Source organism: Vigna umbellata, chromosome 2 (genome assembly GCF_029865625.1).
Source record: "Vigna umbellata cultivar VRB3 chromosome 2, Vumbellata_1.0, whole genome shotgun sequence".
NCBI classification, from domain to species: Eukaryota; Viridiplantae; Streptophyta; class Magnoliopsida; order Fabales; family Fabaceae; genus Vigna; species Vigna umbellata.
This window is the reverse complement of record NC_142166.1, coordinates 52,151,418-52,170,632: the sequence shown is the minus strand read 5'-3', so window position 1 is coordinate 52,170,632 and position 19,215 is coordinate 52,151,418. Positions and strand designations below refer to the sequence as shown.

The window sequence follows — 19,215 nt, the reverse complement described above, 5'->3', positions numbered from 1 at the left end:
AGTTGGGTCAATTTTTTATATAAATTGACTCATGTAGTTTGTGTTGTGTTTTTTAATTGATCTTTTTTCAAAGAACTTGTAATTAATATCATAGTATGATTAGTTCGAAAGTTTCTGTGACAGTAGTGTGTCGTATTAAATGAACGACTTTACAAGTAAAAGATATTCGTAAAAAAATTATTGAAAATTTAAACATAAATAAAATATTGAACAACATAAGAGAAAAATACTTCTAAACTTATTGTCTTAACATCTTTTAATTGAAAGTGGTATTCCTTTTATAAATTGGGCACGTATCTCATTTATATTGTAATTTCACGATGATCATTCTCCAAAAGATCTATCAATATATAACACTTTTATTTTATTATTAATTATGAATTATCCTTTACCAGTTTAATTATATTATTGTTGTAATTAAAATCATACAATAACTTAAATATAATTATGTTCGTTCCAAACTTTTCAAATTTTTGGATGCACGATCCAAGCCTTACAATTATAGATTGTAGTTCAAGAGAAATTGTAAATTGTTGTCTTTCAATAAAAAAAATCATGTATAGAGATTTTGGTGGTATTGTGATAATAATTTTAAAAATTATATAAACAAATATTTATTTATAATAGAAATTAAAGTGAATTTAAAAATTAAGTTTTGTAATGTATTTGGGGGTAAAAGCAAACAAAAAGCATGTCTATTATAATATAAGAAAATAATATACTATAAAATTAATCTCATTATTCGTTTTATTTTATTGACAATTATCTTTAAAAGTTGTTTTTTTATAATTATTTGATATTTTTAATTATTTTTATTTGTATTTATTTTGTTGATATGTTTATATGAAAGTTTTTTTTTATCTATTTATTTTATTTTTTATTTATATATATTTTGTAGTGCTGAGGTTGTAATCCGTGAGTTAGTTCGGACCACTACGGTTTGAGTTAGGTTGGTTTGAAAAAAATATAATTTTTTTATCTGGATTAATTTTTCAACCCAACTCATTCGGGTTGAACTCGTAGTGAGTCGGTTGACTCACCAATTTACCTAATTTAATTTAATTATTTATTATTTTGTGTTTCAATATTATTATTTAGCATTTTTTTTATTATATTATAGATGGGGATAAAACAATGTTTCAATAGAGAAAAATATTATAGATTTATCTATTTAAGACTCTAATATTATAAAAAATGGACAAGTTATACAAAAATTATTAATATTAAAAATTTATTTGTTCGCCTTTTGTGTTTGTTTTTGGATTGAATTATATGCTATTTTTTATTTATTTTGAACTGTGTTGGAGTTTAACATATCTATTTAACCTACCAACTCGTAGTGCATCGAATGAAATTTGAAAGTGAATCAGGTTAGGTTGAGCAACCGAATCGATGAAACCGGATTATTCCTTTTGACATATGTAATATTTTGTTAACGTGTATAAATTTTATTCTATCTTTTTATCCATTTATTTTATTTTTAATTTTTTAATCTTTGATTATCTATTAATAAACATACAAACAAATATCAAGTTTTAAGTACAATTTCTCTTATAATATTTTGACAATATGACGTGGCAATGTGAGATGGCTTTTTTTATAGTTTTTTTATTGATGACGGTGACGTGAATTTATGTTTTGAATTACAGTTTTTTTTTTTATATTTTGAACAGTGCTGATAGGGTTAGGAAAGTTTTCATTTTTTGCGGTGGTCTTGTCTTGATCCCAAGCATCTCCAAGCTTCTGTATTGTCCTTCGTTTTCTCTTTTTATCTATTCTCCTTCCCTTCGTGCTGAATCAAGAATTTTGAGTCCCATTTGTAAGTAATGCTGTGATTTTTGTTCAAGAAAATTACCGTCAAACAGTCGTGATAGATAACCCGCGTAAAGAGGCTGTGGTGGTGTTTCGGTGGAAGTTCAGCGTCAGTCTCCATTGCCCCTGATGAAAAGATAGAATCTTTTGATCACCTCGATCATTTTCTTCGTTTCCGTCTTTGATTTTCAGTTTCTCTCTGCGTACTTCACACTATGGCTACCGCTTCAGGTACTCCTTTCTCCCTTCCAAATCCCAGATTTTAATTATTATCTTCTTATTTCTCTGCTCATTTTTATTCGCTCTAAGTCGCGCTTCAACACGTAAGATCGTACGAGTCTACGATATTCTTCCCCTTGCCCGAAATTGACGTCACTCGGAAGTTACGATTTTGTTGAATCTGCCTGGATCACCGTTAAAAATCGCAAGCCGCGTGGAAACAGCGAGTCTCGCGATGTAGTCTCTCCCAGCGGTGAGGGAGAAGCCGCCAGACGTCGCGGCGGTACCTCTCGCGATGCAATCCCTCCAGCGGCCATGGAGCCGACATACCTTGCGGCGGTGAACCTAGCGGCATCGACGTACTTGGCGGTGGCGCAGCCTCGAAGCTGGCCTCTAGTGCGTTCGTGAGTCGGACAGCTCTAGGGTTTTTTAGTTGGACCTTTTAAAACATTAGCCATTTTGTTGAAAACATTTTAAGCCATTAGTAAATGACTCTGGAAATTGCCCAAAAAAATAAAATTGACTCTTTGGAAACTTTTACTGCTGTGAAAACGTAAAAAAAACAGTGACTCCCAAATGAGGAAAACTGCTACTGCACATTGAAGGACTCCCTCTCTTCTGTAAGTGAGGAAACTTGACACTGCACACTGAAAACTGCTACCACTGCCGCTCTTCCTTGATTAAAATGTGTCCAGACTGGCGCTCTTCATTCTCTAAAACATAAAAATTACCACTCTTTCTTCTGCTATTTAATTCAACTTCCAAACTCCTTTTAGTCTCATTCCAATTCAATCTATTTTTCTCTCTTTTTTTTTTGAATGACATATAATGATTTTGTGTGTGAATATCAATTTCATAAAATTTGTAAGATCTTACTATCCGTGTTACAATTTTCTGATTTTCCGATCTTGAGTAAGATCTTGATTTTGACTACCTTGCAGATTACCATTCAAATATATTAATCGTTACTCATCATGTTTTGAGTTAATAGATGATAGAAACAAGTATTTTTGCAAGGTTTAGGGAGCGTGAGAGTTTTTTTTCTTTCTCAGACTAGTTTATTATTGTTGGCAAGTTTCAGAATTGGATTCGGATATCTGTAGAAAATTTGAAGTACTGGGGTTTCATTGCTCTTAGGTTGATCGGTTTGAGACTGTTTGCACCATTCTTCAATTTTCATTTTTTAATTTTAATTGAATTTTAAACATAACTATGTTTGTCTCATTATACCTTATATACCTCAATGTTGTTTAAAGTTTTTTGGCATGAATTTCAGTGGCATTTAAGTCCAGGGAGGACCATCGCAAACAGATTGAGTTGGAGGAGGCACGAAAAGCGGGGCTTGCACCAGCTGAGCTTGATGAGGATGGGAAGGAAATCAACCCTCATATTCCCCAGTATATGTCATCTGCGCCATGGTATCTTAATGCCGAGAGACCTGTAAGTGTCTTCACTCATTAGAGTTATTGAGATCGGTAGGAATTTTGGATGTTTGATGTATAAAAGTTATTTCTTTTGCCCCATTGTTATGCTTGTAGAGTTTGAAACATCAAAGAAAATGGAAATCTGATCCCAATTACACCAAATCATGGTACGATAGAGGTGCTAAAATCCACCAGGCTGACAAGTATAGGAAAGGCGCATGCGAAAAGTAGGTAACTTTATTTGTCAAATATTTGAGCATTTGTCTGTGTTTAATATACTCCTTGTCTGGCAAAACTCTCGATTAAACTTTTACTAGTATTGGTTATACAAGACAATAAATAAATATGACGTTTACTTGCATGTAAATTCTCTCTCAAAGTAATGTGTTTAGGTAAATACTCGCATAACCAGTTGATTCTACTCTTGAACTTAAGAGGTTTCCAGGTACAACTTTTGACTGGATACTTGGTGCTGCTAGTCAATGTGTATTTTAGGTTTTCGAAGTCTGAATATTTTAATTAGTTTTCTATTGTTATTTAAACTACACGATAATGGCTGGGAGTGGGACTTTATATAGCATAACAGATGACTTAGTATTTATGTTTTTACCTTACAACTTCATTAATTATGAGTACGTAAGTATATTGTTTGATATGGTTGGCTATGAATACGTGTTTTTTAAATATTATCTTTCAAATCCTGTAAACTATTTGACAACCAGGCTTGTCTTTGAATTTATTTATGGACCGCTCCAATCTTCTTGTTACAGTTGTGGAGCTATGACACATGATGTGAAGTCATGTATGGAAAGACCACGAAAAGTGGGAGCAAAATGGACAAACACTCACATTGCCCCTGATGAAAAGATAGAAACTTTTGAGCTTGACTATGATGGAAAACGGGACAGATGGAATGGTTATGATGCGTCAACTTATGCTCGAGTCATTGAGAGGTATGAAGCTAGAGATGAAGCACGAAAGAAGTACCTGAAAGAACAACAACTTAAGAAATTGGAGAAGAGCAACCAAAACGGTGAGGATGCTGCAAGTGATGAGGATGATGACGAAGATGATCTAAGGGTAGATGAGGCAAAGGTTGATGAGAGCAAACAAATGGACTTTGCAAAGGTTGAGAAGCGTGTTCGTACAACAGGTGGTGGGAGTACAGGAACTGTGAGGTAATTTTTGTGTTACCATCATTTTAATACATCTGTCCAGTTTAATTGGTCTTATATTTAAGGTTATATATTTCATTATTTATTTTAGATGAATTGGAGCTGAATTATTTTTTCCCTCAGGAATTTACGTATTCGAGAAGATACTGCAAAATATCTTCTTAATCTTGATGTCAATTCAGCACATTATGATCCCAAGACCAGATCCATGCGAGAGGATCCACTTCCAGATGCAGATCCAAATGAAAAATTTTATGGGGTAACTTGTCTCTAGAATGAAAATTTGGAACACTGTAACTTGTTTCAACTGCTACATGGAATCTTTTATTTCGATTGAACCTGCTTTCGTATTGTAGGGTGATAACCAATATAGAAATAGTGGGCAAGCTTTGGAATTTAAGGAGTTGAACATCCATGCTTGGGAAGCATTTGAAAAGGGACAAGATGTTCACATGCAAGCGGCCCCATCACAAGCTGAATTAGTCCATAAGAGTTTCCTTATCCGGAGTGAGGAGCTGAAGCATCAAACAAAGAAAACCATTATTGAGAAGTATGGCAATGCTGCTGATGAGAACAAGCCTCCAAGAGCACTTCTGCTTGGCCAAACTGAAATGCAAGTTGAGTATGATCGTGCTGGTAGAATAATTAAAGGCCAGGTGAGAGTTGTATTCTAAATATGTAGAGTACCATTGTAATTTGCTTATAAATCTTAAACATTCTTGGTAATGGGACATTTTTCATGATTGTTAACATGGTTGTCAAACTCTCGAGTTAACTTGTAAACTCGTACGAGTTTACGTTCCCATACATGGCTTCCGAGTTAACTCGGAAGTAAACTCGTTTTCTGTGAAAACTCGGTAAAATCGACAGTAAAATCGTGTAGAATTGTGAGTTTGGAGCGATTCTACGAGCTTGAAAGTTATATATTTAATGAAATGCATCAAAATTAATGACAATAATCAAAGTATTTATGTTTTACAATATTTATTTTTATGAACAATATAACTATAAATTTTATTTATCTAAAGTTATATAATTTTGTAGACTTATTTGAATTAAGATAAAACTCTTACTAGTTTACGAGTCGAGTTTACGAGTCGAGTTTACGAGTCGAGTTTACGAGTCGAGTTTACGAGTCGAGTTTACGAGTCGAGTTTACGAGTCGAGTTTACGAGTCGAGTTTACGAGTCGAGTTTACGAGTCGAGTTTACGAGTCGAGTTTACTCGACTCTCACGAGTTTACGTAAACTCTCGAATTTGATAACCTTGATTGTTAACGTTTGGGTTTTACCTTGAATTTTAGTTTTGACTTTAATGATTCTGCTTTATGGTTACTTGAGATTACATTTAATTGTTATTTATCTGATGTTTCCAACAGGAAGCAGCTGTTCCCAGGAGCAAGTATGAAGAAGATATTTACATTAACAACCACACAACTGTGTGGGGCTCATGGTGGAAGGATCACCAGTGGGGCTATAAGTGCTGCAAGCAAACAATTCGAAATAGCTATTGCACTGGTGCAGCTGGTATTGAGGCTGCTGAAGCTGCAAGTGATCTTATGAAAGCTAATATTGCCCGTAAGGAGGCTGCTACAGGTTCGTTCGCTAACAAACATCACATCTATGTTGTTTCTCTACCTCTATCTCATTCCTTTCCAACTTCTGTTTTTACTTTTGTTTGTTTGTAAATTTTGTTTAATTGTATTTAGCATGTCTATATCAATCACTGTCTTTTTAATGAACCTATAGAGGATCCTGCACCTGTGGAGGAGAAAAAGCTTGCTACGTGGGGTACTGATGTTCCAGATGATTTAGTTCTAGATGAGAAATTGCTTGCTGATGCACTCAAGAAGGTAAATTTCATTCTATCATGTGTGTACTCGGTATTTGGTAGTGTCATTCTGCGTCTTAATTGTACCCCACTGGAATTAATTGTATTTTTTTGCCCATAACTCTGTCGACCTGACTTACCAAGGACACGACACATTTAATTTAAAGTAAATTTTGTGCATAATTTCTTGTAACAAATATGACTTTACATTATGGATGTCCATTTCTAGTGGAAAATGTATTTTTCTGGAGCATTCAATCTTTTGAGATGTAGTTATTCTGACATTGATACGAACGTTGTTTCACAGGAAGATCTAAGGAAGAGGGAAGAAAAAGACGAGAGGAAACGCAAGTATAATGTCAGATGGAACGATGAGGTTACTGAAGAGGATATGGAAGCATACAGAATGAAGAAAGTACATCATGATGATCCAATGAAAGATTTCCTACACTAAGCTTCAAAATAATATCTCTTTCATTAAAAGTCAGGAGCTCGGGGGAGCTATTAATGATTTTATATAGATTTTTATGCATCAGTTAACACTTCCGAGTCGCATAATCACTTCATAATCACTTATGAAGGAGATTCGAAAAAGGCTTACCTGCTGAGCAGTCACAATAGAAGTCCTTTTCCTTAGCTTTCTCCTCGTTTTGAACTTCAGCTTTGTTCCTGATAAGATAAGCTCATCCACCTTGCTTGTATACCCTCTAATAAACTTCATTCAAAAAAAAAATGGTTAACTTCGGCTGTTGATGAATATCAATATACCAGAGCCACAAACAAAAGCATACCTGTAAGAGACATGGGAAAGCAAAATCAATCATGTTCATCCAAGCTAGCTCAAGAGCAACATCTGACCGGATAATATCATTACAGACAAAGACGCATTAAAACACGCCTTCTATATCAATATATTCCTTTTGTTAATTAAGAGAAAAGAACTGGTGCAGGAAATGAAGAACGGAGCAGCTAAATAATTTCTAGCCGAAGTGGGGATCAACCGTACTATGCCACCAAGTGGGGCCTAGTTTGTATCTAATCTTATAACTTATATTACCGGAGTTGGATATTTTAAGGAAAAGGACAACAAATAAACATCTTCTCAATAAAGTAGACAAGCAAATCTTCTGAGAGTTCACGATCACCAGATTGAGAGCATGTTTCCATGCAGTCCTTTTAAAGATTGTCCTTTTTCGACAAAACAATGGGATGCTTCCAACTTCCTGCTTTCTTGTGTGCAGCAACACGCCTCATCTCAAGAAGTTCACGCTTCTCAATCTGCAGAGGCTCGTCTTTGATCTCAATCAATAATTCAAAAATCGTAAATTTACCAGTAACATTATAATCTCATCTTTTGCTAATTGTCAAAATTAAGACAAAAAAAAAATTAGATGTACCTTCTGTGCAAGACATCTGATAAAAGTTGTCATGCAGATCTATTGATTCTCGAAGTCTGTCATAGTCCTCTTCCTCGACAAAAATTTCATTCAGAGCTTCATTGACAGCAGATACTTTGTTGCTTTGAACTGAACCATGTACGGATTAACTAATCTATGGTGGCCAGCCTAAAAATTAAAAAAGAATATCCAAGCAATTGTTGCTACTGAAGCTCAGTACACTTGGCATTATAATTACAATATTGAGATTGATACCAAACTCCTCGTTGTTGGTCCAGTAATGGGTTGTGTGTCTGTAATTCTACCACAAAATAAACAAAAATGGTTAATCAGTTACGTATTTGGTTAATTTTTCCTAGCATAACCAAATGAAAACTAAAGGCCTAATTCTTCATTTCCCATAATTTATTTATTTAAAGGTGCAAACATTTCGAACAAAAAGAAAAATATTTCGATACAGATTTTTTACACTATTTTGACATTGTACACGTATTATTTTTTTTATTAATTCATTATTTATTTGTTACCTACATATTTTAAATTTAATGAAAAATAATACATATGTTTATGTCAAAAAATCTATATTAACATATTTTAAATTTAATGAAAAAATAATACATATGTTATGTTAAAAAAATCTATATTAACGTATCATCGTCGCACTTAGTTTATAATAGCTTGAAACCACCGCATTCATGGTGCAGGATTCCTGTGAACAGTTGAAACATTTTTAATTTGCAAAGGTGGTTCTTACTTTTAGTATTTATAGAAAAAAAAAATTGATAAACAAATATAGTTAGTTCAACAATACAAGATTAGACATTACACTTAATTTGAATATACTATTTTGACATTGACAAAATTATTATGTATTGAAATTCATCTTGTTGATAGTGATGTAACGTGATATTTTTCTCTTCATTGAAAAATATATAATTCATGGATTGTGCATGTTCTTGTGAAGCTAACCTAACCGTGATATCACCACCGAAGCATGATGCAGAGCATTGATCCCGAGTGTTATATATTACGTCCTGGTTTCATTTCTCACTCACTCATTCATTCTGTAGCACCAAAAGTGAACCGCCATGGAAGGGTTTCTTAAGCGTATTCAAGTATTTGCAGTTTGTTTCGCCGTCGTTGTTCTTGTAGCCTCAGGCAAGTCCCTTTAACCTAACCCTAGATAACGTATATTGCTGATTTGATATTAAGTTGATAGATTATTTGTGTGTGCAGCTTCGGAAGTGGATGAAGGCAGAGGCAGTTGTTGGCGCAACAGTAGAAGCTGGCCCCATGGCAAATGCTTCCATTCTTCCATTTGCAACCATCATTGCCAGATCTCTGACAACGCAATCTCAGGCCAATGTTTCTTTTTCAAGAATTGCAAATGCAAATTCTGCGATGACCCTCGCTGATTCTATCTACATAATAATAACACCTCACCTGTTACCTATCAGATAATCAGATAATGCTTTCACCAATAAAATACCATCCACTACTCTCAATTTCTTCACAATAACGCCTATATTTGTATTTTATTCATATATATAATCTTAACATACAAAACATACTTGATTGTGTTGTTTCTCTTTACATTTTTATTACAATCGATAATGGTATTTGACAACATTCTTTTTTATAACATTTTAACATCGTCGTGTCATTTGTGATTAGTCCATGTTGATGTTTATGATTATTATTATGAATCGTGAAATAATTTTAGATCAATAACAAAATGACAGATGTTAAAATGTTGTTAAAAAATATTGTTAAAGTATCATTATCCTACTATTATAATATATTGTGGTGCGTGTTATTATAATTTGAATAATGAAATATATACTTTAACTTGAAAATTCGAGTAAAATCAAAATTCTAGTTTCAAAATATGTTAAAAATAAAAATTTAACTGAAAGAAAATAAAAACTTATGAACTAATTATTAGTATTGATTGGATTAAACCATAATTAAATTATATATAGATTCATGAAAAAACAAATTTTAAATGGAAGACATTTAAAAAAAAGAAGTTAACTTCTTTTAAATGAATCGCGACAAAACGCCATTATGGAGATTAATGGAAAAAAAATTATAGTTAATTTCAAAATAGTTGATTTCTTTCTTACTCTGATTGTTTGTTTTAAAAAACCACAATACTCTTATTTTAAAAAATACCTCAACACGAAACATATTGGATATGATAACTTTCTACGAGATGCTCATGTCGAAAGAAAAAGACTCGGTGAAGTATATTAATGGATTAATTAGACAAATATAACAATATATTATATCAATTTATTCATTGATGTGTATTTTTAATGAATTTATTCTATATATTTTTGCATAGTTTATCAATTTTATTTTTATAGAATTTTGTTTATATTTTTTCATTGTTATATCATTTATATTTTTATAAAGTCTACTTTTCATATTTTTAAATATATATTGACTTTATAAATTTATAAATAATTTTTATTCCAAATTTAATTATAATCTTAAAAATATTGTTATTTATTTTTTAAATCTCTAAATATCTTTTAATGTAATATATATTGTATTAATGTGAAATAAATAACACAAATAAACACCTAGACACGAGTTAAAATAATTTTCGCCAATATCATAAAATTAGTACATTTAAATATATTTATATTAAAATTAGTTTACTTGCATATTGAAGTATTTATCAGTGTTTTTAATTAATTTTTAAAATTGTACGTGATTTAGTTCTTTATTCGTGTATAATGTTTATAAGATCTTTAAAAAATTAATTAATGTTTTATAAATCAGTAAGTAAAAAGGTAAAAAGTCTAGAGTTAAAATACATTATCTGTAACTGTACGACAGTGATTTTTTTTACACCTTTTTACTTTTCAATATACTTAAAAAAATTTTATTTATTTATTCTATATATTTATTTATTTAAATAATCATTTAAATTGAATTTTCCTCGCTCATTTTCATTCTTTCTTTCGTATTTATACTATTACATGAAGATATTTTCTTATATTATATACACGTTTTTTTTTTCTAACGTCATATTTTATGTAATTACTTTTTCAAACTAAAATGATTGCTCTACTAATTTTACCTTCTAAGTAATATTTTTTAAAATTTAACTATTTTTATTTTATTTTAACAATTTTTAAAAATTAAAATTGTTTACATTAAAATGACTATTTATGATGAAAAATTATTTATAAAATAAATAAAAATTATTTATTATAAACTTATAAAAATCATTTACATTTATTTTTATAGTGATATACTAATAAAAATATTTTGTTAAGATAAAAAAAATATAGTAATTTTAGTAATAACTTTTAAATTTTATACTCTTTTACGTCATTATACTCTCTTCAACAAATAACTCCAAAATCATTTAATTTTAAATTTAAAAATGCTAAACAATATCTGTAGATATAAACAAAACCACTTGAAAATAAAAGTAAAAATTGATATATAAAATAATAAATTTGATTGTCTGAGTAGAATAAAATAATATTAAAATGTGTAGGAAGGGAGCGTGCGGTTGAAGTGTTGAAGTGCAACGGAGGTGAGAAGCTTGTTGAAGGCCCTGCAACTCCGACGAACCCATCACCTCCAAACTCGCTCCTCACGGAAAACACCTCCACGCCTCATCACCAAGCTCTGATTCGCCCCAAAACCTTTATATCCAGAACGTCGTCGTCCTCAGATGGTCTAAATTTCACCATTTCAACCTCGCACGGACCCTGTTTGATACAATGCCTCACAGAGACGCCGTTTCATCGACCTCCATCATTGACGGGCTAGTCAACGATGGTCGACCTGGTGTGGCTGTTCACATGATTTTGAGTTCCGGAGTTGATGTTGATGAGCAAGAAGGGGCTGGTGAAGTCTACAAGGTCTAGCATCCGGATTGTGATGAACCTAAGTTCTTATGAGGAGTTTATGAAACTAATCTCTTACCTATACCAAGCAGATATCATAGGGAGGGACACAATACGTATCCGTCATTTCAAAAATGGAGAGTATTCTTGTAAGTATTATTAGTAGCCCGAGAATTGTCCATGGTTTGAATGTTATAAAGTATGAAACGGAAACTCTTGGAGAAATGTTACCTGTGCAGTCACATTTACAAAATGCAGATGCCAAAGAATGTGCAATAGTAGCATGACAGTTATTGCTGTTTTTAAATAAGACACATGAACGAAGATGCGCTGTGGAGAATGCCCAATGTACAGTGACCCCAGCTGGTATCTTAATATGACCATTGACAAAATGCAAAGCCAAAGCATGACCTTGATCACAGATTTGTACTGTACGAGTAGGGACGGGTAGCAAAGAGATCGGACATCCGCATAATCGTTATGGTCCAATCACGCTATCTTGCCGCTCATCATCAGCCGGACGTCCGTAGGTCCCCGATTATTCAATTATGCAACTTTGCCGCCTGTCATCCGGATGAACAGCAACTCATATGAGGCTAGTCGGTCATATCGCCAATTAACCAGATTGCATGCAGGGGCCGGCCGGTCGTAGGACCAAATTTCGGGAGACCGGCCGACTACATCGCTAATTAACCAGATAAGGATTAAGATTAAGGTAAGTAATCGCTAAAAGCTATTGAGCTGAATTTGGACCGTGATTAACTTTTCACTAATCCCAAGCCCATAGCAAAAACTATAAATACCGATCCAGGGTGGTAGATAGGTTGCATTTACTGCACATTTATTACTGTTCTATTGAAAACGCCATTGCTCTCAAACTGACTTTGGCATCGTAGAATCTTTGACAGGTCTCCCACCCGTATGCAGAGGAGTGAAACAAGAAGTAAAGAGCGAGACCGGACGACTGAGAAGTAAGAAAAGGAGCGAGATCGAACGACCGAATAGCAAGAAACAGGAGGACGTGAAGGTATTATTCGACTCAACTCTCACAACCGAAACATGTACCAAATATCAATAAACGGTTAGGTTCGTGATGTTGGAGAATGAGTTCTCCAGATGGGATATACTATTGATTCATAATCCATGACAAATGTGCACATCATATATGAGTCGTCTGATGATGGTTTTTGGGAAAATAGGTTTGCTTCTATTTTGCTATACCTAGTAAAACTGATCAAGATATAGAAGAGGAGGAGCTGTATTTATTCTCAGAAGTTCCTTATCCAGGTACTGCTAATGGTATGCGGAATTGCAGGTACGTAGTGCTTATTGATAAATATGTAATTGTGTATTAAATTCTTTAATTTGTTTAGTTAAAAGTATTAGTAATAATGGATTTAAGGTAATAATTGAGTTTGCACTTTAATCTAATGTCAAATCATTAAAAAGTTTCTCAGTGTCATGATTATTGTTTTCAAGGTTAATTTTTTTATTGCCCATACTTATCTAGATAGGCAATAATGTCAATTTAAGAGTGAATCAAAACATCACTCATTTATAATTGTTGGACTCCTCTTTGTGCTGAGCCATGTATAATGTATCCTCATAAGATAAGAATTAGAATACCAACGTGTTCTATTAGGACCCCTTTTGTTTTTTTTTTAGTTTATGTAAATATTATATTGTTTGGATTGAATGTTTTATAATATATTGGTTTGGTGTATGGCGACACATAAGTTTGAACTTAATATCATGTCAGTTGCAGCCAACCTTTCTCCATTCTCATGATTGGTTTTAAAGTTAATGATTGAACACAGAATTTATGTAGCTGGTACAGATATTTCGTTCATTTTACTACGTATCTGAATGCATTGATTTGTTTTGGCAAAATAGAAATGCAATATGAATTATATTCCAGTTTCGTGAACTTATTTTACTTTTAGCCATTAGGCCCTTTCTTAGAATAGTTACCCAACGAAATATTTATTTTGGACAAAAACCAAAAAGGTGAATTAGTTTGTTAATAAAAAAATTGTCTTTAATCTTTTAAAAAAATAGAGTTACAATAAAATAATTTTCTTTATAATAACAATAAAAAATAAAGAAAATAAGGAAAGAGAAAATTGCATAAATAATTTAAACTGATTCAAATCAAAAGATCATATGCAAGTATTAAAAAGAGAAATTAAATAAACAATAAAATAAACTAAGATTACTATTAGGAAAGAAAACACCTTCAAGAAATAAGAAACATTTTCTTTAAAATCTATAAAGAATGAGCAACTTCTTTGAGTCATACAAGAGATAAAAAAATAATTTCTTTGAAATTCACATATACTTCGTTTGGATCATACTAAGGATGATCAGTTTTATCTAACAACAATAACATTTGATCAGCTAAGATCATATTTAGTAAAATATAAATGCTCTACTTACGCTAGGTCTTTTCAAAGCTTGTGACAAAGCTATTTTTTGTAATCTAGTTTTTGTATTTGAAAACATAGAGTGTTGCTTAATTTAAAAAAAAAAACTTGTTTTGAAAAAAGTTCATTTAAAATTAGGTCAGAATATAAAAAATCAATTTACAACTTAATAATCAATTATTATAAGGATAATTCCTGCAACATTTCTAGAAAACCATTTTATTATATACGTGTTCATAAAAATAGAGAAGACAACAATAACCAATTAACAAAAGTAAAAAAAGAAAACCAGTTTATATCGTTTTAAATAAACTCCCACAGTCCCACGTGGTGACATGATTATTGTCCCTCGGGATCGTTCTCCATGGTCAACATGTGTTTAGTTAGTACCTTGCACTTCCTATTTCGCCGGAGAAAATAAATTCTTAGATCTTTGTCCGAAAACGTTACTTGGAGAATTGTTAATGCTGAGGAATCCTTTTCCTTTTTAAACTATAGTCAACAGTTGAAGATTACAACCTAGATCTAGTGTCTAACTGGGTATACAGTCAATAACTGGTTGAAATCAATAGAGGAACCAATCACGGATTAAATGGCAATTTGGGAGACAAAATGCTAAACAAAGTATCAATCGAAGGGTAGTAAATTTATTAGGATCAACAAATGGTATAAGTTTGACTAATTTATATAAAATTTTAAACTCAAGTCTCGTCAATGGCATTGTAAAAATAAAATGGGTTAAATATGTTTTTAGTCCCTAAACTATTGGCCGTTTCTGGTTTTCGTCCCTCTTTCAAAATAAGATACAATTTGGTCCTCATTCTTTTCAAAACGTTCGTTTTAGTCCTCGGAATTTTGGTTTTAGTCCTCATTTGTTGCTAAATGAGGACCAAATTTTTAAACAGTGTTTAGTTTTCGAGGACTAAAACGAACGTTTCGAAAAGAATGAGGACCAAATTGTACCTTACTTTGAAAGAGGGACGAAAACCAGAAACGGCCAATAGTTTAGGAACTAAAAACATATTTAACCCAAATAAAATTAACAAGTTTAAACATTAGCAAAACTTCTCTTACCTATAAAAACACCTATTATCTACTGGTTGTGCTATTATGCACACCCATAGCAAGATCTAACTTTTATTTTGGGTCAAAAGCTGGTATGTAACTTTATTGAGGACCAATGGCATCAGAAATTCAGAATGCTTTTTATTCTAACTCCAAACGTGAAAGGAATGGAATGGACCCTTTAAAAGGGGAAGCACTGCGTATTTGCTCCTCTAAAGTTAAGCCCTGTGTTGGAGGAAACTTTGAGAGGTGTAAACCATTACTTATAAAATAAACTGTTCAGGGTCCATGATAAAACGTATGCAGTTTTGTGACCTCAGGGAAGTTGCCATCTTTATCTTAAAATTGATTTTTTTATAAGCATAGATAATGTTTTAATCTAACAAAACTCTTGCTAACTTATGTTCTTAAAAACCATACTATATATGACAAGAGTTTCCATTTGCAAAGGTAAATGAGTAGTGTCACCAACTCCAACTAACACCATTTAGCCCTCTTCCCTCAGTAAGGATCCTTAGTGGCAGTATGATCACATATCACTTGGATTCCCCATTGTCATTCACTTGTATCATAAATTGGAACTTTTTTTTCGTTTCTTATAAATAAGGTAATATGTTTTGTTCTGTTTTTTTTTTATCATAAAGTAAGAGGTAAAATATATATATATATATATATATATATATATATATATATATATACAGTAAAATCATGACGCTTGATACAGAAAAGGTAGTACAAACTAATCACTTATTTTTTTACTTATCTAAACAACACTTGTAGTGTTTCTGGATACTGCATTTCTCATATTCTGGAGCATTCTGATCTCACCATAACCTACTAAAATTAGATCCCAATTTAAAAATGAGGCATGCACTAAATATATTGAGTATTAGGACAACTTTTTCACCAAGTCATGTGAACCATTCAATAGCATGGCTGGCCACATGCTTTCCTCTTTCCTTATAAATAAATGCCCTAAACTTTCTTTCCGAACATGTATTCAAATCCCAAAAGAATGCATCATGGGAGATTTCATCATCCTTGTCTCCTCTTTCCAAATGTGGGGGCCTGTGTGCATATAATATAATAATAATGTCACCCTTTCTCTCCAAGACATCAAATTATAAACCAAAACATCCAAGTACACCCACTTTCATCATTTGTGTCTTCAAATTTAGTCTCCTATTTGTGGTTTCTATTCCTCAAGCAGGAGAGAATGAGATGCAAACCTTGCTATTCGTGGTCTCTCTTGCTTAACTTATTTGTCAGTAAAGCAAATAATGGAACTGATTCAGGACTCATCTATATTTGATGCACCTAAGCCCAGTATTTCAGGTGTGGGAACCTTTGAGTTATATTTCAACTAAAAAACAAATATGAATACCAATAATTTTTCTCCACAGTTGCATTCCAATAGAAGTCCATTTTTTCTAAAGGAATGCATGGCCAGAATTAAAAATGTACAATTTGTTGCCTTACTGTTTCCCCTGTTCTTTTTTTTTTCTAATACTGGTTCCAAATGCAGGTAAAAGCATGAAATTTGTGCAGGTTTCTTTCAAAATTATGGAAATGGTACAAGTTTTTAAAAAATTACAAAAATGAGTAAATCATATTAGCTTGATACAACTTTATTAGGAAGAAGTCATGTCATATTATTGATAACTTACTAGAATAAAGTCATGCCAACCAATTAAAATTAAAAAAAGTTTACTAAAGTTAGATTTCAATTTATATCACAATACACTAAAGTATACCAAATTGGTATGACTTCAATTAATTTTTTTTTTAAATTACAACACTAAAATCTAAAATCATATCCCTACTGGCACAATTTCATTTTAGTGAGTTAAATTGTACCAAATTGACATTATTTTTTCGCCCTAAAGTGGTGTTAAGTTGACACAATTTATCAGTTTTTATAATTTTTTTCAAAATTTGCATCATTTGAATATTTTTGAAAAAAAAAATTCACCATGGTGTTTTTACCTCCGAATGCAAGCAGCATAGATAGAAGAGAAAACTTTATGTTCTGATTGAAAAATATTACTGTTTAAGAATTTTGGTCCTGACACCAATCTTGCTTTCACACACAAAAAGGCACTGCAGAGTACAGAGCATGACTAAAATATATAAAATTTTCGCTTTCATCTCAGTGACCACTGAACCGTCCTTGTTATTCCGTATTCTTTTGTAAGCTGGCAATTAGTTTTTCTTCATTTGTGCACCCAAGTTAAGGGAAGACTCAGAGTTCTCATAAGCATGGAAAGAAAAAGAATATGTAGCTATAGAATAAACCTGATAAGAAATAAAGTTCGTATTCCTTCGCTTGTGTTCTGATGGTAAACAGCATAAATTAAAGGATCGGACACAGTGATTTGAAGTTAATAAAGTTATCAGTTGAAATATTTATATCATAGAATTAGAAAAGTCGATTCCGTATACCATTTAATTCGAGGGAAATGAGATAACATATAAGACGATGTAGAATATATAATTTATTTGATCAAGGTTGTATTTTATTTTATCTTATTTCAAACAATCCACCAAACAGCGAATCATGATAACATTCTTTATTTTATTCTACCTCTTTTTATCAATTGAAATCAAACGTAGGATTGTTACAAAAAACTGCAGATATGTTACCAACAGAAAACAACACAATATAATTTACAACTCAAAGGTCCCTTTTGTAAATCAGAGATTATTCTCCCGAATATGCTGTTAACTGTGAACCCTCCAATTGAAATCTTGTTATGTGCAGAAAAATATATGCGAATTCAGCTGTAGCCATTGAACTTGTAACTTCTGAACTTTGTAGATTTTGGCATAGAAAAAGAAGAGGCAGAGATTATATTCCTGTATCCTTGAGTTGAACCCCAACTGAAATATCTATTTAAAAGTTTTTTACTTTGACAGACTAATTAAGTGGAATTTCTCCTTTACACTATTTTGGATAAATGAATGATGAAATTAACAGACTTTTTTGTTCCAGCAACGAGCACAATGTATTTGATTTTTTCGGCTGAGTCAAAGCCTTACATGTTACTCAATCTAAGGCTACCATACATTGCAATGTAATCACACATGGATTAGTGAATCATTGAATCAGATCTCATGGTTTTCTCCGACAATGTATTCTAGACAGTCCAATGTTGCTTCCTGGAAGTACCTCCTTCGCATGCTTTTAGGCTCCACCACTTAACACCTCGTGTGAATAATATTATATTGAACCTGTGACAAAGAGAAGGTGAAGTGATAAATATGTTGATACCTTGGAAATTAATTCTAACATGTAATCTTGATGCAAGTCTCCATCTTAAAAGGAAAGAAAAAGCTTTTTTTTTTTTGTCATGGTTGGCATTTGTAGAAAACTGATCCAATGATACATCTGTAGTTTCAAGTTGGAATGATGCTGCATTTGTCTAATGTTTTGTTGAAGCTGAGAGATGCAACTGTCATTAATGTAAGTCATCTTAATGCTTTAAACCAACATTATTTAAAGGGAATCATGGTTGCGTGAGTATTCGTGACATTTATATTTTTAATATATTTGGGGTGTGACCGAAGCATTGAAACCCCGGAAGAAAATGTACCATGCAAAGACAAAACATGTGTAGTGATTGGGAAAGGGGAAAAAACTATTTTGAGTGTGCTGTTTGTTTTCAAGCGTGTCAATGCCAATAGGAGTAGGGAAAAGAAAAAAAGAAAAGATGGTATTTTAAGAATGAAGGTAAAAAGAAGAAAACTATTCATTTGTTAGAAAGTTCGTCCATAACAAATGTTGAAGAGTAGAGTAAAAAACAAGCTAAAATACTCTTTTAAATAAATCAACTTTGTAAGTACAAGTAAGCGCGCTTACTTTAACTTTTTGAGGCATTAACTCCAATATCAAGGAGCAAGCAGCCTTTGCTATTGCAAGAAACTCTCCACCCTCTTTTTCTCTTTTGAACAGAAACATACAATAAATTCAGCAAAGTTAGGTATAAAGCTATCAAACC

General features: G+C 32.2%; 1 protein-coding gene and 1 long non-coding RNA gene across 2 annotated transcripts; both read left to right on the top strand.

Annotated features, from left to right (window-relative positions):
• The first annotated feature begins 1,683 nt into the window (after positions 1 to 1,683).
• LOC124824594 (pre-mRNA-splicing factor SLU7-like) lies at positions 1,684 to 7,225 on the top strand. Its single transcript, XM_047297041.2, has 9 exons — positions 1,684 to 2,043; positions 3,308 to 3,471; positions 3,570 to 3,682; positions 4,226 to 4,633; positions 4,754 to 4,889; positions 4,987 to 5,286; positions 6,009 to 6,225; positions 6,379 to 6,482; positions 6,768 to 7,225. Exons 1-9 carry the CDS (start codon positions 2,028 to 2,030, stop codon positions 6,912 to 6,914), a joined length of 1,605 nt encoding a protein of 534 aa, XP_047152997.2. The 5' UTR covers positions 1,684 to 2,027; the 3' UTR covers positions 6,915 to 7,225.
• A 4,132-nt stretch (positions 7,226 to 11,357) lies between these two features.
• On the top strand, positions 11,358 to 13,508 carry LOC148204311 (uncharacterized). Its single transcript, XR_015784556.1, has 3 exons — positions 11,358 to 12,444; positions 12,626 to 12,756; positions 12,929 to 13,508. It is a non-coding gene; the product is annotated as an uncharacterized LOC148204311 (long non-coding RNA).
• Positions 13,509 to 19,215: the final 5,707 nt, after the last annotated feature.

Coding starts and splice junctions, on each gene's coding strand:
- LOC124824594 (XM_047297041.2), top strand. Junction 4,890..4,986: donor CAAATGAAAAATTTTATGGG/GTAACTTGTCTC, acceptor TTCGTATTGTAG/GGTGATAACCAATATAGAAA. Junction 5,287..6,008: donor GTAGAATAATTAAAGGCCAG/GTGAGAGTTGTA, acceptor TGTTTCCAACAG/GAAGCAGCTGTTCCCAGGAG.